The sequence below is a fragment of the Thamnophis sirtalis genome, unplaced genomic scaffold (genome assembly GCF_051295495.1).
Source record: "Thamnophis sirtalis isolate CommonGarterSnake01/CBP01778 unplaced genomic scaffold, rThaSir2_p1.2 scaffold_9, whole genome shotgun sequence".
Classification (NCBI taxonomy): Eukaryota; Metazoa; Chordata; class Lepidosauria; order Squamata; family Natricidae; genus Thamnophis; species Thamnophis sirtalis.
This window is the reverse complement of record NW_028261389.1, coordinates 53,192,723-53,214,041: the sequence shown is the minus strand read 5'-3', so window position 1 is coordinate 53,214,041 and position 21,319 is coordinate 53,192,723. Positions and strand designations below refer to the sequence as shown.

At 42.6% G+C, this 21,319-nt stretch overlaps 1 protein-coding gene across 3 annotated transcripts in view; it reads left to right on the top strand.

Annotated features, from left to right (window-relative positions):
• CNTN1 (contactin 1) overlaps positions 1-21,319 on the top strand; it is a 284,705-nt gene that overhangs the window by 188,378 nt on the left and 75,008 nt on the right. For all 3 annotated transcript variants that reach the window (XM_087723577.1, XM_087723576.1, XM_087723575.1), the window contains 4 exons: positions 941-1,065; positions 15,177-15,294; positions 16,494-16,644; positions 20,410-20,537. In XM_087723577.1, the coding sequence (XP_087579703.1) occupies positions 941-1,065; positions 15,177-15,294; positions 16,494-16,644; positions 20,410-20,537 (522 nt within the window). The remainder of the gene's footprint in view (positions 1-940; positions 1,066-15,176; positions 15,295-16,493; positions 16,645-20,409; positions 20,538-21,319) is intronic.

Here is a 21,319-nt window from a genome sequence, read left to right as displayed (position 1 = left end):
AGGTGTAATGAGAACAGAACAACCATTTTGCCACCTTTGTTATTTCTATTGCTGTGATTCTTACTGGGCTGATTGTTAATGTTCTGTCCATTAAAAATGATGTCTAAAATTCATAATTTTAATTAGCTTATTGACTGTGGGTATTTGTATAATGAGTATTTTAATTTCCATTTGTTAATTGTCTGGAATCTGTGGCAGATTTGGTGGTGTAGAAACGGAAGTAAAAAGGACATGTCATTAAGCATGGCATTAGATCCCATTTGTTAACATGCAGTCACCAGATCTGGTTTGGATGAAATAGGAAATCATAATTACCCACTGTGTGAATGAGCATCAAGACTTAAACTCATATATTCTCTATTCATTCTTTGATGTGCTTCAATGGAAAAACATAAATATTTGCTTTTAAATGAACTATTGTCACTGTTGCAGCAAAACAGCAGGAATGTTAGCTTTTGGTTTTTGTACAGTTATTTATTAATTAGAGCAGGGGTGTCAAACTCAATTTCATTGAGGGCCACATAAGGGTTGTGTTTGACCTCAGGGGCCCGAATTGAGCACGGCCAGCTTGATGTCACTCATGTCGGGGTTGCCTATGGCGGCCTGAGCGCTCTGCCAGTGAAAATGGGCTCCCAATCTCAATTTTCGGCTGGGATGGCCTCCTGCAACCCTCTACCAGCGAAAACGGAGCTCATGTGGCTCTCCCGAGCTCCAATTTCACTGGCAGAGACACTGCGGGCTGGTCCTTTACTGTTTCCAGGGCAGCCCCATGGGCCAGATCTAAGCACTCTGTGGGCCGGATCTGGCTGATAGGCCTTGAGTTCGATACCCCTGAAAGAGTTTTATATAATAAGTAGGAATTAAGCTAACTGTTAGGGCTAGAAAAAACTGGTTTAACCATGCATACAATACAAGAAAAGCTGTTTGTCTTGTCTTTCAGCATCTCCAGAATGGGTGGAACATATTAATGATACTGAAAGAGATATTGGCAGTGAATTCCATTGGCCATGTATAGCTGCAGGCAAGCCTATTCCGACAATCCGGTGGCTGAGAAATGGATTACCGGTAGGCTTAACTTATTTATGAATTACAAAATACTATCTTTAAAAGCAAGAATAAATTGATACAGTTTCTTTTTTTAAATAATGTCCAAGTGAAATAAGTTTCCAAAAATGAACTTTTACAGCATAAATGTTGTTTTAAAAACATGTGTTTCTATTTAATTTATTTTTGAAACCATCTTATTTTTTTTGTGAAAATGTTATAAGCAGTGACGTGCAGTCAGGGGAGGCAGGGGAGGCAGAGCCTCACCACTGTCATCATAAAAAGAAAAAAAAATGTAAAAGGAAAAAGGCAAGAGCTGAGGTCAGGCTGAGCTAGTTGCTTCCAGAGTCACAGTGGATGACTCTGCTTAGTGCTTAACTGTTTAAAAAAGCCTCTAAAAAGCCTCTACAGGAGAAGGCGGGAGAACGACGTGCCTCATTTAGTCTGACTTTAGGTGTTTTATGATCACTCGAGCAGAGTTAAGCAAGGGTGTGTGTGTGTGTGTGTGTGTGTGTGTGTGTTTGAGAGGGGGAGGGAGGGGATGAGGGAGGGGGAAAGGGAGGAAGGAGGGGAAGGGAGAAGAAAAAGAAAAAGAAAGAAGGAAACTTATTTCGCAAAGGAGAAAAACAAATGCTGTTGCTTTAAATCGGAACTGAGCATGCCTGGCTGTGGAATTCTGGGAGTTGAAGTCCACAAGTCTAAAAAAAATTTGTGTCAGTGCCTCACCAGCCATAAACCTCACCGCACGTCACGGGTTATAAGTATTTGTAAAACTCTTTATTATGGCTTTCTATGGCCAAACTATGGAGAATGTAGTTATTAAGATGAAGACCAGGTGAATTCTGCTTGTTTTTCCTAATTCCACTCATCCTGGGCAGAAGCTTACACAAAAATGAAGACATATGCATACTTGATTTTGTTTAACAAAGTTATTATTTTGTAAATTATGTAATTGGAAAGGGGGGGAATAAAGTTCTCTTCCCACATGCAAAAATGGCTTCTGCGCATGTGTAGAAGCAAAAAACAAGATGGCAGCACCAATGGCACAGCCGATAGAACTGGTTCAGAGGCATGGGCAGCTGAGTTACTACCTACTCAGCCGAACCGATCCGAACTGGTAGGAATCCACCTCTGGCCTGTGCCTAATTGTTCCTCCAGTTCCTCTAACTCCACTCCACCTAACTGGACAATGTGACTGTAGTGTTATTAAAGCTATCAGATTTGCCTTGCTTAGTTTGGGGGGGGGGGGGGCTCACAGGCCTCCTGCCATAAAAAGAAGGGAAGGAGGATAAAAGGAGGGTGAACGAGGGAAGGATGAAAGGGCAATAAAGCTTTGTATGTGATAGAAAATCAGGATGGGGAATGACAGATGAGAAGAACCAGATCAGCCAGATTTTGTTTGTACCACCATCCCATGGCCAGGCACCCTGAGAAATATGTGGATTACTCCACAAACACCACAGAGTTCTCAAAACATTTTGGCAGCCTTCAGTTGGCTGGAAACAGACTGGTCATGGTGGGAGGAGTGGGGTGGGGGAGGAAATATGCCTTATTTTTGTATCTAGTGAGAGTGGTCTTTTCAAAGCTGGCTTGACTTTATTGCAACACCCATTCTTAGTAAAAGAACACTTTGCTTTAACCAAATGTAGTCAAATACTTTTCTTTTCCAAGGGATCGGATTGGGGCAGGTCTGACATTAAGGCAGCTCTACAGTTGTAGTCAACACAGAGGGGAAAATGCCTCTATCATGGGAACTGTGTAAAAAGTGTTGGCTCAAGAGAGTGACCAGGAAGGGATTGAGGCCTGGGGGGAAGCATCCTTGAAACCCCCTCCTGAAGGTCTGGATCTATCCAGATGGCTGGAAGAGGACAACTCACCAAGAAGAATTTTTTCACTACTGCGTATGCGTGAAGCATACAGGTGCATGAAGCACATCCCTGAGCGAACCAGCAGTAAAAAATCCAGAACTCACCCCTGGCACAGGCAAGTCAGGAGCAAGAGGACTGGATGCTGGAGCAAGCCATAAAGTTCATGAGGGGAATTTGGGTAGTCTCAAGGCTTGAGAAGTCCTAGTGTGGCATATCCTGCTCACCAGCCAACTCCAGCTATGGCAAGCGAGGCGGCAACCACCTCTGACTCTGCAATGGTGGCAACAGCGGGTCCGCTGGCAACTGCAACCATCCCAGCACCTGGCCCCACATCCCATCCTGCACCAGCTACAGGAGCATCACCAGAAAGACAGAGAGGATGCAAGACACCAGCCTTGGGAGTAAAATTCAATGGAAACCCCAAGCAATTGGGATTCTTCCTGGCACAAGTTTGGACATTCATGCAAGAGTATGTCCAGAAATAGTCACCAAAGGGACTAAGGTGTGGTGCGTGATCATGGTATTAGAGGAGGCCAGAGCTGAATGGATGGTCACCCTCCATAATGATGATGCCCCTGAGCTGAGAAACTTTGGTTTGTGGCTGCGCTTCGGAAGAACTTTGAACATCCTCTAGCCAATCGCAAAGCCAGAGATCGCATAAAAACCACCAGCCAAGGTCACAGGGTGATGGCTGAGTACATCCAGGAGTTTTGAGTACTGGCCTGTCCAACTGGCCAGAAGACATCTTGATTGGATGCTTTTGAGATGGGGCTAAGTGATAATGTCTACAATACCTGCATTTCAAAAGTGCCCCCCCCCCCATCCTCCATGGCTGGTATGTTCTAGCAGAGGAAGTGGAAATTGACCTGGCCCGATCCAAATATCAGTTGAGTCGTAGATGGAAAAAATCCCCCTGAAAAAAAGAGGCCCCAAAACTGACACTATGTGAACAGAGTGTCAAAGTTCCAACTAGTGAACCCAAATGAGTCAGCACTATTTCAGCTTCCTCAAAGAACTGCTTTATTGAGTACATCATTTTGCCACGGATGATTTAAAACCAGCTCTGGCTATTTTCTGCACTTTGAAAATAAAGATTAGACACCTTCCTCCCTCCCTCCTTGTCACCAGTCACATTGTCCAGTTAGGTGTTCCGGCGTCTCCTTCCAGTCTCTGGTAGCACCTGTTGGGATGACCTTGGTTCCCACAAGATAGTAAGTTGTTGGTGTCTGGTCTGACATTCCAAAGTGTGTCAAGCTGAGAAATGGAGAGAAATTGTTGTGATGGGCCCGATCCATTTCGAAGTTGACAGTTGGGTCCTTCTAAAAAATGAGAAGCACCTGGAAAACATCAAGCACACATGCACATTAGCAGTGGCTAGGACCCCCCGCCCCTGACTTGGGGGAGAACTTGCTAGTTTTGGGGGGTACAGCTCATGAAACTTTTTTTATTAAATAGTCTGATTTCATATGCTTTGCCTTCACCCATTTAGCCTCTGCTAGTGGATACCCTTTCCATTAGACCAGATATTAAAGTTTACCTTTCTGTAGCCTGGAATCTGGGACCCTCTTGACTTCACAGTGGGTTTCCACCTCCAAAGCTATTGGAGCTGGAGCTAACCTTGCTAGTGGCCTTAGTTCTGACCCTACCACCAGCTTCAGCAGATTACAATTGAACACTATGTGCACTTTCCCCTACAAACATGGCAGTCTCAATTCTACTGTCACTGGGTTTATTATTATTTTTATTATTGGGAGAGGTCCTATGAACTTTGGACCCAGCTTTTTACAGGATAGTTACAATTTCAAGAATTATGTGGAGAGGTAGACTTTCTCTCCAATGTGAAATTGCCTCCGGGGTGACCATTTCTTATCTGAATGTGCCTTCACATTTATGTTGCTTTAGCTAATGCCTGTTTTACATCCCCCCATGCATTTTGTAATGAACTCACCCATTCCATTAGCCTCACTGAGGAGGGGGGTTCCTGAGGGTATTCTGGCATGGAGATAAATTGCATGGTGTTATTGTAGGCAACCTCAGCAAATGGCAGGAGATCTGTCCAGTTAGATTTCTGATAGTTAACATAGCATCTCAGATATTGTTCTGTCCAGGTCTAGGACCTTTCATCTCCTACCCTTGGCCATGCCAACTTCTCCACCAGGGTTCCTCCTCCTCGGATTCTCCTTGGCTGACATGCCCCCACCCATTCGCCCTGGGCAATGGCCCATAGCTCCTTCATTCCATGCTCTTCATCACAGCCCATTGGCCAAAGGAAGTTTCATCCTGGGTTTTTCACGACCTGGGACAGTTAGCCACTGACCAATTGGCTAGCTGCCAATGCCAGCAGAAGGACTGCAGCCAAATGGTTGTTAGGAGAAGGAAAGGAAGGGGGTGGAAACTCCCCTGTATCTTATCATGCCTCCATGATAAAGAACAGGAAAGGAAGGGTGGGGGAGTGGCTGTAAGTATGCCAGCTTCATCCAAAGGGAAGGGAGAGAGAGAGAGAGAGAGAGAGAGAGAGAGAGAAGGGAGACAAGAAAGAAAAGAAAAAGACAGGGCATCTGCCAGGAAATTCTTTCTCCCTGGGATTTACTTCAGCTCAAATCAAATTGGTTGAAGTATTGCACTCACCAAACTTTCTTGGGTGACAGTTTTCAAGGAGTCTGAAGCACCTTCAGGTTCTCAGTCCACACTTCAAATGGCAGTTTGCTCCTCTTGATAAATTGACACCACATTAACAGTGTCCATTGGACAGCAAAGGTTTCCTTCTCCCTCACTGTCCAAACTTTCTCCATTTTCGTGACTTTTTGGGACATGTAGGCGCATGGTTGCGGCTTCCTCTCTCAATTTTTCTGGTAAACTGCTCCGACCACTACATCACTAGCACCAGCCTGGATGATGAAAGGCTCCTCAGATTTAGGGTGTTTCAAGATTGGTTCCTCAGCAAACAGTCTCTTTAACTTCTCAAAAGTCTCCTGGCATTCCATTGTACAGGTTAGATGCTGGCTTGGGTACAGCTTCCCTCCCCCTTTTCTGCCTTCAGCAGCTCAGTGATTGGCAGAGCAATCTTGGCAAAGGAGGGGATAAATTGCCTTCAGAAGTTTGTGAATCCTAAAAAACTCTGCAGCTGCTTGCCAATTCGGGGGGCCTGCCACTGGAGTATCTCTTTTACTTTCCCAGGGTCCATCTCCACCTCTTCACTTGGCACTTGGTAGCCCAGATAGTCTAGGCAAGTCTTGTGGAATTCACTCTTAGACAGCTTAGTGTTCTGACCCCCCTCCTCCGTCCAGGAATGAAAGCCAAGACAAACGTAAATGAGAATGTTTTTTAATCAGTCCAGACTCTCATTGGCTGCAAGCCCAAAATAAACAAAGAGATAAACACTCAGGCAGCAAGTCCTACAAACCTTGGCAGCAAAGCAAACAAACTCTGGCAGCAATCCAGCCTGCCAAGTTTGTTTCTCGTTAGTCCTTAACATTGACTTTTGCAAGAAGGGCATAGCCCAAGCAGTCTCTTTTATAATCAGGACAGGATCTTAATGAGCAAAAGCTGAGCGTAATTACCTCCTGTAATTACGTAGTTGTTCTTGACGCCGAGTAGCCCTTCGACGGCGTGCATCCCGGAACAACTCACAGGTGGTTTCTGGATCCTTCTCTCTTGTCTCCTCCCCACTGATCCAAGGCTCAGGCGCCACCTGGTAACCAACAAGTCTCTCGGCACCTTGCTCAGAGTCGGAACCCGTCCAGGGTCCTCCGCATCCTCCAGGGCCGACTCATAAGACCTCTCGCTGTCAGAGTCTGGTGGCAGCTCCAACGGCTCCTGCCAAGCCACAACATTATCCCTCACCACAGGGCCCTTCCCCCGGGTCTGATGCTCGGGATGAGGTCGGGAGGAGTTGTCCGTATGATATGCCCGCATTAGGGCAGGGGCATGCATGGCTGTTGCATCTGTCCAGGTCCCCCCTTCCGACCCTTCGTCTGTCCAGTCTACCAAATACTGGAACCGTTCCTTGAGCCATCTTGAGTCATGGATCCGGGCCACTTCGTGCGGTGGCCATGTGTCCACCACATGCGATGATGGTTGAGGGGAAGAGGGTCAGTGGAAAGGACAAGCCAATCATTCAGGGATCAAGAGTGAGTGATGGAACACCGGGTGCACTCGCATCGTGCGTGGGAGGGTCAGGCGATAAGCTACTGGGTTGATGATGGCCTCCACGGGGAACGGTCCAAGATATCGGTGGTTTAACTTCTTAGCCGGCCGGTGGCACGGAAGATGCTGTGTAGACAGCCACACACGATCCCCTGCAGCCAACTCCGGCACCGCACACTGAGACTTATCTGCCACCCTTTTGTAATCTTCCTTTGCCTGGTTCAGATAGCGGCACACCACTTGGTGGACTGCCTGGAGCTCAGAGAGGAAGTCCTGTGCTGCAGGGACTGGGGAGTCCACCGGGGTGAGAGGGAAAAAACAAGGGTGGTACCCGATGTTAGCCCTGAAGATTATGCCGCCCATGTGGAGGTGTGCTGGGAGTTGTTAAATACAAACTCCGCCACGGCCAAGTATTCCGCCCAGTTGTTCTGCTGCTGATTCACAAAACAGCGCAGGTACTGTTCTAGAATCCCAATCACCTTCTCCGTACCCCCATCGGTTTCGGGATGGTGCGCCGAGGACAAACATACTTGACCATCTAGAGCTGCCATCAGCCCTTTCCAAAATTGAGCCATGAATTGTGTCCCACGGTCCGAGACGACCTGGTCAGGTAGGCTGTGCAAGCGGAACACATGTTGGATGAACATGCGGGCCGTGGCGTGAGCTATCGGCAATCTCCAACAGGGGATGAAATGCGCCATCTTAGTGAGCATGTCCACCACAACGAGGACCGTGGTAAACCCTGACTATGGAGGCAGCTTGGTCAAGAAGTCCATGGACACGGCTCCCCAAGGTCTGTCCGGGGTCGGCAAGGGTTGCAATAAACCTGGAGGAGCTCCCGTTGCTGACTTGGCCTGTTGACACTGAACACATGACGTCACATACTTCTGCACATCGTCTTGTAAGCGGGGCCACCAGAACGTACAGGAGACCAGGTGCAATGTCTTGAAAAGACCAAAATGTCCTGCTGCTGGAGTGTCATGACACTGGGAGATAACCAGTCCACGGATGGGCCCTGCGGGCACATAGAGCCGGTCCCGATACCTCAAAAGGTCCTCCTCAAAGGTCCACGGGGAAGCTGGCCCTACTTCCGCCTTTCATTGCTCCACCCCGTATCAGAGCCCGTACGTCCACAGGTTCATGAACTGCAGCGAAGAATTTGACAGGTAGAACAGTCTGGGGTGGAAGCGAGTCCGCAGGGTCAGAGTACTCTGGTTTCCTAGACAGGGCATCCGCCCTTTTATTCAACCCACTAGGAATGTACGTCACCTTAAAATTGAACCGGGCAAAGAACAGAGACCACCGGATCTGACGTTGGTTCAGCTTACATGCAGTGGTCAAAAATTCCAAATTCCAATGATCCATCTGAACCTCGACCTGATGCCTGGCCCCCTCCAGGTGATGCCTCCAGGCCTCGAACGCCACCTTGTTAGCCAACAACTCCTTCTCCCATATGGTGTAATTGCGCTCGGAAGGATTGAGTTTCCACGAGTAGTAAGTGCAAGGGGAAAGGGTACCATCAGGGGCGTGAGCCTGCAGTAACACCACACCCACCGCGACTTCAGATGCGTCCGCCTCCACGACAAATGGATGATGGGGATCAGGGTGCTTCAAGATCAGCTCCTTCGTAAAAGCCTGCTTCAGGGCCATGAACGCTCGCTGCTCCGTGGGACCCCAGCGAAATGGCACTATCTTTTGCAGGAGCCTAGTGAGTGGCGCAGTCAAGAAAGCAAGGCTGGGGATGAAGATCCAGTAGTAGTTGGCAAACCCGAGAAGTCTCTGCACATCTTTCATACGTCGAGGAGATTGCCAACTGCGCATCACCTCCACCTTGCCCGGCTCCATCGCAATTCCTTCAGGGGAGATATGGTGCCCCAGGAACTCGATGGTAGTCTGCCAAAACTGACACTTCTCCAGCTTTGCAAACAAACGATGTTCTCAGAGTCGCTGCAAGACCAGATGCAAATGACGTTGATGATCCTTCTGGGACATTGAGTAGATCAAGATGTTGTCCAGGTAAATGATGACAAACTGATCCAACATGTCCCGGAAGATATCGTTCATAAAGTGTTGGAAGACCGCCGGCGCATTGGTCAACCCGAACGGCATGACCGTGTACTCGAAATGTCCATACCGGGTACCAAAGGCCGTCTTCCATTCATCCCCCACCCTGACTTGAACCAGGTTGTAGGCGCCATGCAAATCCAACTTCGTGAATACTGTTGCCTCCCAGAGCTGCTCCAACAACTCCAAAATCAGGGGCAGCAGGTACCGGTTACGTACCGTGATGGCATTCAGGCACCGGTAATCGCAACAAAGTCTCAGATACCCAGTCTTCTTTTTCACAAACAAAACTGGGGCAAACAAGGGTGAGGACGAAGGCCGGATAAACCCCCAGGCAAGGTTTTTATTAAGAAAGTCCCGCAACACGGCCAACTCCGGCTCAGACATGGAGTATAAACAACCCGTAGGGAGCTTCGCATGAGGTACCAGGTCGATGGGACAGTCATAAGGCCGATGCGGTGGCAGTTGATCCGCCTCCTGTTCGCTGAAGACATCCGCGAAGTCCGCTAAACTCGGCGGCACGTCCACCTTCAGTGAGCTGGGTACCTGGGCCATACAGACCTGCTGGATATGGTCGACGCATTTCAGGGACAGGAATGTGACCAGATTTTGTGACCACTAGATCTGAGGGTTGTGCGTCCGCAGCCAAGCCAAGCCCAAGACCACAGGGAAATGCAGGGCCGAAGTCACGTAAAATTGGATGGCCTCCTCGTGCTCCCCGAGGATCAAACGCAAAGGTTGCATGGCGGCCTTAATAGGCCCAGACAGAAGCAACCGTCCATCAATAGTCTCGACCAGCATCGGTGGGTCCACTGGACACAGAGGAACATCATATGCTGTAACAAACGCCGCATCCATAAAGTTCGTGGTAGCCCCAGAATCGACCAAGGCATGGACCAGAATTCCCTGTGGACTACCCGACAAGAGGATGTGTGCTGCTAGAACCATGTGCTGTGGCGGCCTGTCCACCTCTGTTTTGGATTGCCCCCAACCCACCGTTTCCTTTGGATCGGCCCCCGCTCAAGTCCTGACACGTGGCTCTGGAGCTGAGGGGTTGGTCTCAGACTTCGCAGCTCCCCTAGTCTTCTTAGGGCAAGCTGTGGCTAAATGTCCAAGAGCCCCACAAGAAAAACACAACCCCCTCGCGCGCCGTCTGTCCATCACCGTGCGTGCCACTCGGGGTGTGACAGCCCCCAACTTCATGGGCTTCCCCCTGGCAACTGCAGTCTCCTGAGGAACCGGTACACTAGTGGTCTCCTGGGATGCACGGCGAGGCCTCCGCCTCTGCAGCTGGGCGTCTATCCAGAGGCACAAGTGGACCAACATGTCGAATGTCGGTGGCCTGTCCACCCTCGCCAGTTCATCCTGTAAGGCATTGGACAGCCCATCTTGAAAAGTGTCCATGAGAGCTGGTTCAATCGAAGCTGAGTCCTGACTAAGCAGCCGGAATTCGCTGACATAATCCTGTAAGGAGCCACGACACTGCTGCAGTGACTTAAATCGTCTGGTTGCTGTTTCCCCCTTAATGGGATCCTCAAACATCAGCCAGAGATTATTGCAAAAGCCCTGGAAGTCATCCAGCAAAGGGCTAGGCTGAGATAGCAAGAGTGTAGCCCAACGGGCAGCTGTGCCTGAGAGCAAACTGATGATAAATCCCACCTTCGCTCCCACCTTCGTCCGGTCGGTGGGAAAGTCCTCCGCTTTCAAGCTAATAAACAGCTAGCATTGTCCCAAGAATGCTGCAAACATAGCTTGATTGCCATCAAACTTGTCTGGCATAGCCACTGGGCACTTCCTCCGTGGCTGGGGGCGGGTGGGTGGGTTAGCAGGTCCCTGAAGCTGAGAAACTTGACCAGCCAGCAAAGCAATCTGTTGAGCCAACTGGGCATTCTCAGCACGGGGTTGCTCCATTGTAGCTGAATGGAGGTTTGTCTTGGGCAGAAGTCAATCTGTTCTGACCCCACTCCTCCATCCAGGAACGAAAGCCAAGACAAACGTAAATGAGAATGTTTTTTAATCAGTCCAGACTCTCGTTGGCTGCAAGCCCAAAATAAACAAAGAGATAAACACTCTGGCAGCAAGTCCTACAAACCTTGGCAGCAAAGCAAACAAACTCTGGCAGCAATCCAGCCTGCCAAGTTTGTTTCTCTTTAGTTCTTAACGTTGACTTCTGCAAGAAGGGCGTGGCACAAGCAGTCTCTTTTATAATCAGGAGAGGATCTTAATGAGCAAAAGCTGAGCGTAATTACCTCCTGTAATTATGTAGTTGTTCTTGATGCCGAGTAGCCCTCGATGGCGTGCATCCCGGAACAACTCACAGGTGGTTTCTGGATCCTTCTCTCGTCTCCACTCGACTGATCCAATGCTCAGGTGCCACCTGGTGACCAACCAGTCTCTCTGTGCCCTGCTCTCTGCGCCCTGCTGTCCAGGGTCCTCCGCATCCTCCAGGGCCGACTCATAAGACCCCACACTGTTGGAGTCTGGTGGCAGCTCCAACGGCTCCTGCCGAGCCACAACATCTTAGTGTACAGATTCACCACCTTAAGCTTTTTGAGCACCTCGTGCACTAACTTCATATGCTTTTCCATTATTTTGGTGAAGATGAGAAAATCATCCAGGTACACTACATACATACATACATACATACATACATACATACATACATACATACATACATACATACATACATACGGGTACAATATAAGGAAATGAGATGTAAATTGTAAACAATGATTTGGAAAGGAGGATAGAAAACTTTGTTATTAAATATTATGGATATTTAGCTAGAATAGTATATAAGGATTTAGTGTCCTTGGAGGATTTTAGCAATAATAAATGAAATGCCAGTATGTGGTTATGTATTAAATCTTGGTATATTTTATGATGAAGGACGTTCAAACAACTATAGTCAAATGAAAATGGAGGTATGATGACGGTAACATGTATAAATATCTGAGTTAAAATACTTGAGATAATATAAACTATGTTTGATGACTGTGGAAGAGGTACACGAAAGTCTTTTGTAACCAACTGATACACTTTCTACAGTATGTAAAAAAAGAAGATTTTATATGTTGTGTTTGTTTTGAAAATAAAAAATAAAAAAAACTTTAAAAAAAGATTAAGCTGGATGACCTTTTACAGGGCAGGCAGAAAGTGAAAAAGCAAAAGCCACACTCAAAAACTTTTTCTCAAACTTCTTGTAGTTTACACAGCTTGCACAGATCATCATAGTGTTAGAAACATAATTTCATATCCATTAGTTCATGCAAACCTCATCATTTTCCCAGCCTCTGAAAACAAAGGACCTCAGAAAGGAGAAAAAGAATTAATAAGCAATGAGTTGCAAAGAGGAGTCCACACAAATTTGATTAAGGAGATGATTAAAGGACTGATACCACAAATGGCAGAAGACATGAGATTGTTTTGCTACTGGAAAGATACAAGTTGATAGATGAAAGTGTATAATCGAAAACTAGTTAAACTTAGTGAAATTTAGTGACAATAGATATAGTTAAATAAATAATTGATAATGATAATAATGTATACGTATGTATTGCTATGATAAGTAATAATTGGATATGAATATTGAATGGTTCCTATGAAAGGAAGATTAGATTTTTTTGGGTTATATATAAAGGTTAATAAAAAAGAACTAAGTTAAGTTTAGTTAAGTTTTGATTATGGGGGGGAATGTTATGATAAAGGATACAGTCAAACAAAGGAGGGGTAATGATAACAACGTATATATATATATATATATATATATATATATATATATATATATATATATATATATATATATATATATATATATATATATATATATATATATATATATATATATATATATATATACCGTATTTTCACGACTATAAGCCGCACAGAAAATCCTAAAATTTGATCCAAAATCGGCAGTGCGGCTTATAACCCGGTGCGCTTTATATGTGGAAAAAGATCTCCCAGCTGCTTTGCTCCTCGCGACTGCAATAGATGTCCAGAAGCGGCTTTTGGGGCTAATGGGGATTGGATTTCCAGCTCGATAGCCCCTGCCGCTTCTGGACGTCTATTGAAGTTGTGAGGAGCCGAGGAGAGTGTGGAGAAGAGCGCGCGATGGTTCTTGGCGCTCCGGGAAGCGGGAGAGGCGCGCGGTTTGGTTTCTCCTCCCTGGACGTCGCAGCAGCAGCCCCAAGCGCACCGATCTCTGTGTTTTTCGCATCGGGGCATGCTCTTGCAGCACACCCCGATGCGAAAAACACAGGGATCGGTGCGCTTGGGGCTGCTGCTGCGACGTCCAGGGAGGAGAAACCAAACCGCGCGCCTCTCCCGCTTCCCGGAGCACCAAGAACCGTCGCGCGCTCTTCTCCACACTCTCCTCGGCTCCTCACAACTTCAATAGACGTCCAGAAGCGGCAGGGGCTATCGAGCTGGAAATCCAATCCCCATTAGCCCCAAAAGCCGCTTCTGGACATCTACTGCAGTCGCGAGGAGCGGCTCCAGGAAGCCCCGAAAGCAGCTGGGAGAGGCGCGCGGTTTGGTTTCTCCTCCCTGGACGTCGCAGCAGCAGCCCCAAACTCACCGATCCCTGTGTTTTTCGCATCGGGGTGTGCTGCAAGAGCATGCCCCGATGCGAAAAACACAGAGATCGGTGCGCTTGGGGCTGCTGCTGCGACGTCCAGGGAGGAGAAACCAAGCCGTGCGCCTCTCCCAGCTGCTTCCTGGAGCGCCAAGAACCTTCGTGCCGCTCCTCGCGACTGCAACAGATGTCCAGAAGCGTCGGGAAACGTGCGGCTTATAACCCGGTGCGCTTTATATGTGGAAAAAGTTTGAAAAATTAACGTTAATTGATACTGCGGCTTATAATCCGGTGCGGCTTTTGGTCGTGAAAATACGGTGTATATATATATATATATATATATATATATATATATATATATATATATATATATATATATATATATATATATATATATATATATATATATATATATATATATATATATATATATATATATGCATGGGTACAACATAAGGAAATTGAATGTAAATTGTAAACAGTGATTTGGAAAGGAGGATTAGAAATTTTTGTTACTAAATATTATGGATGTTTAGCCAGAATAGGCCATAAGGATTCAGTGTTATTGGAGGATATTAGAAATAGCAAATGAAATGTCAGTATGTGGTCATGTTTTAAATCTTGGTATATTTTATGATGGACGTTTAAACAATTATAGTCAAATGAAAATGGAGGCATGATGATGGTAATATGTATAAATATATCTGAGTTAAAATACTTGAGATAATATGAATTATGGTTGATGACTGTGGAAGAGATGCACGAAAGTCTTTTGTAACTTTTGTCTTTTGAAAGTCTTTTATATATTTGTATATATATGAAAGGAGAAAAAGAATACATTTTCCAGCATTTAGCCCAGAGCTTTGTTGCTATCTCTTTGTTGTTAATGTGCCATCTCACATTACTTACAACGGGCAGAATTCACATGCTGCATTTCACAAGTTACTTTACTAGGCTACTTGGCAATTAGCCTGAAGGCTTTTTCTTTGCAGCTGGCACATTAAATTACAATGGAGCTTCTCTCAACAGATCTTGTTTGTACTAGCATCCTATGGTCTGGCACCCTGAGAAAAATGTATATTACTCTTCAAACATCCCAGAATTCTCAAAACATGTTGGTGAGCTCTGGTTGGCTGGAAACGGATTGGAAATGGACTATATCTTATTTTTGTATCTAGCAAGTGAGGTACTGTCAGAGCTGGCTTGACTTTATGGCAGCCACCACTCTTAGTAAAGGAACCCTTTGCTTTAACCAAATGGAGTTGAAGGTTTTTCTTTCCTAATGTATCAGATTGGGGCAAGTCTGACAAAAGCTGTTATCCAAATGAAACCAAACTAAAAAAATCTATGTTTGCCTTAAAAAGGTAAGGTAGGGTAAGATGTAAGGAGAGAAAAAATTATAACCTTATTCTGAAACAGCAATCATCATTATCTTGAAATTTATCATTATCTATTTTTACTATGTGTTTTACTCACAGTATTGGAAAGGAGAATTGAGATTTTCTAGCCTGAACCTTGAAGATTCAGGCATGTATCAATGTGTAGCAGAAAATATACATGGAATGATTTATTCAAATGCTGAATTAAAAGTTATTGGTAAGTGTATTATACTACATTATTATAAAACATTTTAGGTAGAAAATACAATAACAATATTCAGCTGAGCTCTGGTCATGTCACTACATATCAGTTGCTCATCAATCAGCCTGCCTTTACAGCTGTTTGCATGTTTCTAGAATCACATAACCACATTTTATCTTTTTGAAGAATTTGAATATTTTTTCCATGGTGGCTTTACATTTAGATATAAATATGTGATAGCTTATTGCATTTTATGCTGTGATATTGTTCCATTGAAAGAAATTGATTTCTCATTAGCCTTATACAAACTCCATGTTTGATCTGAAGATTCTATTACATATTTAGAGATTTATGGAAAGTGGAAAAAAGTATAAAGATTCTTATTGTACAATAGAAATCTATTTGCATAATTTGTAGTATCTTAAATTGTTATTGTGTTATCTAATTATTGTAAAATTCTTTGGAAATATTTGAAGAATTAGAATGAAACTTGTAGAAACTGTAGTGGCATATATTAAGATAGAGACAGACAGATAGAGACAGACAGATTTTTTTCTCTCTTTTGGTTCTGTTGAGTTATAGTAATGATGGAAAACGTCTGTCAACTAATAGTATTTTAAGCATTGATGTTGATTTTAGTCTGCTATACCAAATATAACTTTTGTTTCTTTTTAATCTTTCAACATGTAGAAGAAACTGTTTCTTATTTTCTGGACTGAGTTAAATATGATATCTCAAATAGAATTAATGCATAAAATCATTTATTTACTTAAATTCTCTATTTTTGAGAATAGATGCAACTATTAACATCTCACAAATTCAACATTATGGTTCAACTTTGTTTTATTCTGCAAAATCTCTCTAGGTTTTCAGTATAATTGACTATTATATGCTATTGTCAGAACACAGGAGCACACTGGTACCCTGTTTCCCTGAAAATAAGACTTCCCTGGATAATAAGCCCAATTGGGCTTTTGAGCACATGCGCCCTTCCCCCAAAATAAGCCCTCCCTGAAAATATTGCAACACAGCAGTAGCCATGAGATGACCACCTCCTGCACCTCAAAAATAATAAGACCTCCCGAAAAATAAGGCCAAGTGCTTATTTCACGGGTCAAAAGAAAATAAGACCCTGTCTTATTTTCGAGGAAACATGGTAGCATTGTACTATAAAGTACTGTATACATGTCTAATAATTAAGTTTTTCTTCACAGTGTTGCCTCCAACCTTTGAATTCTACCCAATGAAGAAAGAGGTTTTGGCTGCAAAAGGAGGGCAGGCTATAATTGAGTGCAAGCCTAGAGCAGCTCCTAAACCAAAAATTACCTGGAGTAGAGGGACAGAAATTCTTAAAAACTCAACTAGGTTAGTATTACTGCTGAGTATAGTAAATAATCTACAAAGCATTATTTCAGAGTTCAGTATCAATTTTTTTAAAAACCCTGTGCTTCTGCATGGTTTGGCCTGAATATAAGTGTGCCACAGAAATGGGAAATTTTATTAATACTACAGAATAAATCTTTAGGTTAGTTGGTCATATTGGCCTTCTTCATGGTTAAGGAAAGCAGGACCATGCTTTTTTCCCCCTTCAAATTCTGCAGTTCCATCAGTATAGCTAGTTTATTCATTTGAGCTTTGTTCATTGCACAAAACTAGGCAGAGTGACAAGAAATGAATGAACCCAACCTATATGCTTGTCATTCAAGACAGTGGTTGCTTTTCAATGAATCTAAAAAAGTGTACAACTATTTTAAGGGGTCTACTCCTTATGGGCAATACAATCTTTAAAGTAGCTGCATTTTTTCACACATCTCACACACACTGTGTTTATTTGTATATTGGGATTAAAACAGCAAACCCTTCTGTGTCTTTCTGGTGCCATTAGTGTTTTTTTCCTCCAGTCATTCAGCATAAGCTAGATGGTTGCCTATATAAAAAGATGTTCCTCTCAACTTTTTGCCACCATTGAACTGCTGTGTAATATTAGAAGATGTGTTTGTTCTACTTGGGCAATTTAGTAACTCTCCCTCTTTCCTGGAGTTAAGCAGCACAAAGGGAATAAATGGCAATGATTATTATAGATACGAAAATACTTCGTGTAACTGGCAGGAGAGAAAAAAATGTGTAATGCCAAACTTCCATTTCCATCCACATTTTCTTATTATTCTATTGTTGATTCTCAAGTTTCTTAACAATTTCTTTTTCTTTCTTTTTTCTTTTTCTTTTTTTAAATACAAATAATACAAACATAATAAATACAAAAAAAGAAAGAAAAAGGAAAAAAAACAAAAATTATAGTGCCCCCCCCTCACCGGAGACCTTCCCCCCCATATTTCATCATCTATAACAACTAAAAGATATACAATGTATTCCAATTGTGCCCATATACCCTAAATAACATATATTCTTGAGTAGGTTTATTCCCTTTGCCTTCCACCAACACTGATTTTATAAAATCCCCCCATATTTCATTATAATTATTTAGTTTAATCATCCCTTTTTTAAATTTAATTTCTGTTCTTAATTTATCATTTGTTGCCATAATCCATTATACCACTAATTTCTCTGAATGTCCCAATTTCATCCCCAGTATTTAGCCATCACTAATCTAGCTGCCATTATCAAATTTACAATCAATTCCTTTTTTGTTTCATTTATATCCCGTTTTTCCACCAGCAACATTAATGCAATCGTTGATGACATATCTAAATTTACATTCCACAGTGCTCTAATTTCTGTCAACACATGTCCCATATTTTTTGTGCACAATCACAATCCCACCACATATATTTATATGTTCCAACCTCTTTCTTGCACCTCCAACAAATATTTGTATGTTAACTGTCTAGTTCTCTCGCCTCCCCCTACAGTTAGCACTAAGCAGACTCAGTCACTGTGTCTCTGGAGTCTGGCAGCAACTACCTTAGCCTTTTTAATTATTTTAAAATTTCTTTTCTTTTCCCCCGCCTCCCCTGCCTCCCCTGACTGCATGTCCCTGCTCGCACATATGTGCTAGTCGTTCCTAACTCTAGGGGGCAATGCTCATCTTCATTTCAAAGCCATAGAGCCAGACCAAAGACATCTCTGTGGTCATGTGGCCGGCATGAATAAATGCCGAGGGCGCATGGAACACTGTTACCTTTCCACCAAAGTTGGTTCCTATTTTTTCTACTTGCATTTTTACATGCTTTCGAACTGCTAGGTTGGTAGAAGCTTGGACAAGTAACAGGAGCTCACTCCCTTATGTGGCACTGGTGATTCGAATCACCAAACTGCCGACCTTTCTGATTGACAAGCTCAGTGTCTTAACCACTGAGCCACCGTGTCCCCTGGGATGTCAATACCTAAATATTTAATACTATCTACTATTTTTAATTTATATTTCCATTTCAATACCTCCACTTCTTCTTTACTATGGTTATATAACATCACTTCTGATTTTTCCCAGTTTATTTCTAATCCATTATATTTCCCAAATTCATTCAGGTGTAATAACTATAATAACTATAACTGTAATAACTATAACCCACTATAGTAACTATGGGATTTCAAAATGTTAATAATGTATCATCTGCAAATAAATTTATTTTAGTTTTCTTCTGTACACCAATTCAATCATTGAATCTTCCCTAACTGCATTTGCCAAAATCTCCATCAATAATGTGGATAAATGGCAACCCTGTCTCATTCCCCGGCTTAAGGTTATTTTCTCTGTAATACCATCATTTATGGCTATACTCGCTTTATTCTCTGAATGTAATTGATTTAATTTTCCCCCAAAACCTAACTTCTCTATTAATATCTTCAATGTAGAGCATTCCACACAATCAGAGGCCTTAAATACATCTAATGCTAATACATCTGCCTTTAATTTTTGATTCTTTATGTAATAACCTATGTTTAATACCCTTCTTACTATAGCTGACATTTGTTGGCCTCTTATAAATCCACACTGGTCATTTTTAATATAATCTCTATGAATATATTCAATCTATTTGCCAATATTGCTGTAAAAATCTTAGCATCCTGATTAGTAAGTGATATTGGTATATATGATCCTGGGTTTGTATTATCTTTACCTGGTTTCGCATTATCAAGGATTGCTTCCAGGAACATGGAATATTTTCCCCTTTCATTATTTATTAAACATTATTTTCATCTTTGGCACCAATAGCCCTTTGAAATTTTTATAATATTTTACACCTAACATCTAACCCTGGTGCCTTACCTATTTTCAATTTATTGATAACTTCCATTATTTCCTTTTCTTCCAATTGTGATTCCATTATTTCTTTATCATATTCTTGAATTTTACAATTTAAATTGTTTTCTATATATGCCTGACTTTCATTCACATTTATGTCATTTCCCTTATATAGCTTTTCAAAGAACTTCTGAAATAGCAACAATTTTTCTCTCATCATATTACATCTCCCCCCCCCCCCTTGTCATTCTTTATTATTCCAATCAGGCTTTTTGCCTTTTTATCTTGTGTGGCTCTAGCCAGCATGCTAGAATTTTTATTACTGTTTTCATAAATTCCCTATTTAAGTATATTAAATTCCTCTGAACCTGTTCTATCTCAATATTTTGCAATTCTTTTCTTTTAGCTGATAGTTCTAACATTCTCTCTACTAGTTCTATTCTCTCTACTTTCTATATATTTACTCTCTAGTTCCCTAATTTCCTCCTCCAAACACTTTATATATTTCTCTTTTTGTTTTTAATATTATAAGAGTATTTTATCTGTAAACCCCGCACTACTGCTTTCATTGCATCCCATATTACACCTGTATTACTCCCTCCCTTTTCATTTATAGGCCATATTTCTTTTAATTCCCTTTCCATTTTTTCTAAAACTCTTTATTTTTTTAAAAAAATCTCAAATGCATTTTCCATCTACTTGCTTGTTTATAATTACATTTCCATATCCATAGTTACCATCACATGATCAGATATTTTATTTTTATCTCTGCTCTCATTATTTTAAATAATATTTCTGGTGTTATAAATATATAGTTTATTCTTGTAGATTTTTTTTATGTCTGCTAGAAAAATATGTATAACACTTTTGATTACCATGTAATTCTCTCCAGACATTTTTCAATCTAACAATTTCTTTTTCAATAGGATACATATATGGTATGATGGCAGCCTAGAAATTATTAATGTTACAGCAGTAGATGCAGGCAATTACACCTGTTTTGTGGAAAACAATAAAGGAAAAGCTAATAGTTCTTCTGCTCTTATAGTCACAGGTAATTCTCAAACTTCTCTACATTCTCAAATTTAAGAATAGCATGGACTTCAGATTACATATGTTGAAATCCTTTTTGATTTTCTAAATAAATCTGGATCAATTTGATAATTCTATTAATTTAGTCATTGTATGTAACAAAATAATATATATTTCTTATATCTTGTTTCTGTTTCTGATTACTGACTTTTTGTATGTGGATCACTGAGCTTACACTTTACAGAAGAGTAGCTGTATTAATCTAATGCAGAGGTCCCCAAACATTTCAGTTTGGCAGTCCACCTGCAGGGGGAAAGGGGAATTGGGTTTGTGTGACTGGTGGGCTGGTGCTTAAAAGCGTGGATGTAACCCTTGCACAAGTGGCAAGCTGACATGTAGACATGCAGCTTGACTTGTGCCAGTGGTGGGCTGTTGTGCCCATGCATGAATGCCTGCTGCTTGTACATGTTAAGCTGTACACGAACACTCCAGCCAGCCACACACATGGCCCAATTCTGAATAGGCCATGGCCAAGCAGTGGGCTGTAGCCCAGGGGTTGGGGGACCCCTGATCTAAAACATTCAGCAGAGTCTTGTAACAATTGGCACTTTTATTATCATATAAACTATAGGTTGCTTCATTAGATGCATAGTTACTCATATATTAAAAGTTAAAATCAAGTACATAGATATTTATTTGTATGTATAAGTGAGAGGAAGAATATTTTATGTCAAATTGGTAATTGCATGATAAATTCATATGATACTCCCACCGCTGGATCATTATCTCATCAGTAGGATACAA